The sequence below is a fragment of the Arachis ipaensis genome, chromosome B08 (genome assembly GCF_000816755.2).
Source record: "Arachis ipaensis cultivar K30076 chromosome B08, Araip1.1, whole genome shotgun sequence".
Taxonomy (NCBI): Eukaryota; Viridiplantae; Streptophyta; class Magnoliopsida; order Fabales; family Fabaceae; genus Arachis; species Arachis ipaensis.
In genome coordinates this window covers 730,628-732,534 of record NC_029792.2, presented here as the reverse complement: position 1 = coordinate 732,534, position 1,907 = coordinate 730,628, and the positions used below count along the sequence as shown (strand labels likewise).

Below are 1,907 nucleotides of genomic sequence, written 5' to 3'. Positions count from 1 at the left end.
AATTAGAAAATTATATGAATTAATATGTATAAATATATGAAGCATTTTTTTTATGAAAAATATATATAAAGCTATATTGTGTGGTAATGAAAATGATGGGATTGGAAGGTACCCTGAGGTGAGGGTCCAATTTTCCGGCCAATGCAAGTAACAGAGTCGTTTTCCCTGAAGAAGGGGGACCAAGCAAAAGGGCCATCCTACACACAATAACAACAAAAATATTATAATAGATCAACTAACTTGAAAACTTTTCTAGATAATATAATTCCAAAACAAAAATAATGATGTGATCATACCTAGAAGGTTTAATAATACCAGAAGCATTCTTAAGAATAGTGAGCTTTGTTCTCTTCGTGGTTCTAATCCCACATAAACTTAGGCCAGATTCCAAAATGTTCAATGCAACATTTGGTAGTGTTGGGAGGGCTCTGCTTCCAACATAGCAATCAGCCTCAATTGTCAAATTCTGAAACCTCACTTCCACTGTTGGAAGTCTGATTCCAACCCTGCCATTAGTAGAAAGTTTAATCCTTTCTTTGCATAAATTGAAAAAAGAATAGTTATACCTAAAACATAGATACTCGTATAAAATTATTTTTATGTGAATATTGTAATGTTATATCAAATTATTTAATAATTTTTAGCTATAAACTTATATACAAATATTCATTTACCTGCGTGTCCCCGTATCATGTAAGATTTTAAAATTCGCATGTCTACGTGTCCGTGTCCGTGTCCGTGCATCATAGGTAATAACTAATAAGTCAAGTCACGTGCACACTCAAAGTCAAATCTAAATCATAAACAAAATCTTCAATGATGTTGTCTCTCTTTACACGTGGTAAAAAAGGTTAGGAAAAGTATAAAATTTAATAACTCGTATTATATTTCTGCAAGTCAGAAACTAGTTGAAAAGAGTTCACACGACTTCACAGTCATCTATGTTGATTTTGTTCCTATAAGTTTGAAATTTTGAGTCTCAAACTATAATTCTTAAGACTTTTAATGGTGCAAGATTGTAAGCTTGCTACGAAACTCAATGTTCATGTGCACTTCGTTGAAAAACCTCTCTAGTTAATAATAAGTATTTTAAGATTATCAATATTTTGATGAATTTAATTTTGTTCTATTGACAATATAATTATTTAACAAAAACCATAGTTTAAATAATAAATTTAAAAGTTAATTATTTTTACTTATCTAGCAATATATCATATTGATTATGGTAGAAACACAAGTACAGTTAACTTGATGTGAAATTGATAGCTGAGAGTCGATAAATAATTTGATTGGTTTGACTAGATTATCATTTAACGCCTCTTAACTATCAAATTTTACATGAATTTTACTGTAACTAAATTTTCACTATTATTTATGGTGAAAACTCATGTGCAGTTGACTTCACGTAAAGTTGATAGCTGAGAGTCGTTAGATGAAAATTTAGTCAAATCAGTCAAATCATCTAACGACTCTCAATTATCAACTTCACGTGAAGTCGACTGCACCTGAGTTTCCACCATTAATTATACATCTAAAACTCTTTTATATGGACTACATACAAATTAAATAATTTTATATTGAACATTAAACGTGAAAGATAGAAACAGAGCTTACTTTTGAATTCTGTTTCTGAACTTTGTTAAGAACTTCTCATTATCTTCTTCAGCAACCTTGAAAATCTTGTCAATGATTTGTTGCCTCTCATTGATATCAAGCTTCCGAACATCAACTTCCTTGTGCCCCATTTTGGCATCATCATTCCCTTCCAAAGCAGTTTGGATGATACTTGTTCTAAGCCTATCATAGGTTGGCAATTTCTCTATGGCAGCCCATTTGAGAGCCTCTTCATCTTCATCAACATTCGAGCTCCTTCGCGAATATCGGCCGCTCGCAAACACTTCCTCCAT

General features: G+C 31.8%; 1 protein-coding gene across 2 annotated transcripts in view; it reads right to left on the bottom strand.

The window, feature by feature from the left end:
* Nucleotides 1-1,907, bottom strand: part of LOC107612651 (ABC transporter G family member 29-like) — a 14,329-nt gene extending 12,422 nt beyond the window's left edge. For both annotated transcript variants that reach the window (XR_001613831.2, XM_016314348.2), the window contains exons 1-3: nt 1,615-1,907; nt 297-506; nt 113-197 (exon numbers count right to left, since the gene is read on the bottom strand). Coding sequence is in view for 1 of the 2 variants with exons in the window: in XM_016314348.2 (XP_016169834.1) it covers nt 113-197; nt 297-506; nt 1,615-1,907 (588 nt within the window). In the remaining variant the exon portion in view is untranslated. The remainder of the gene's footprint in view (nt 1-112; nt 198-296; nt 507-1,614) is intronic.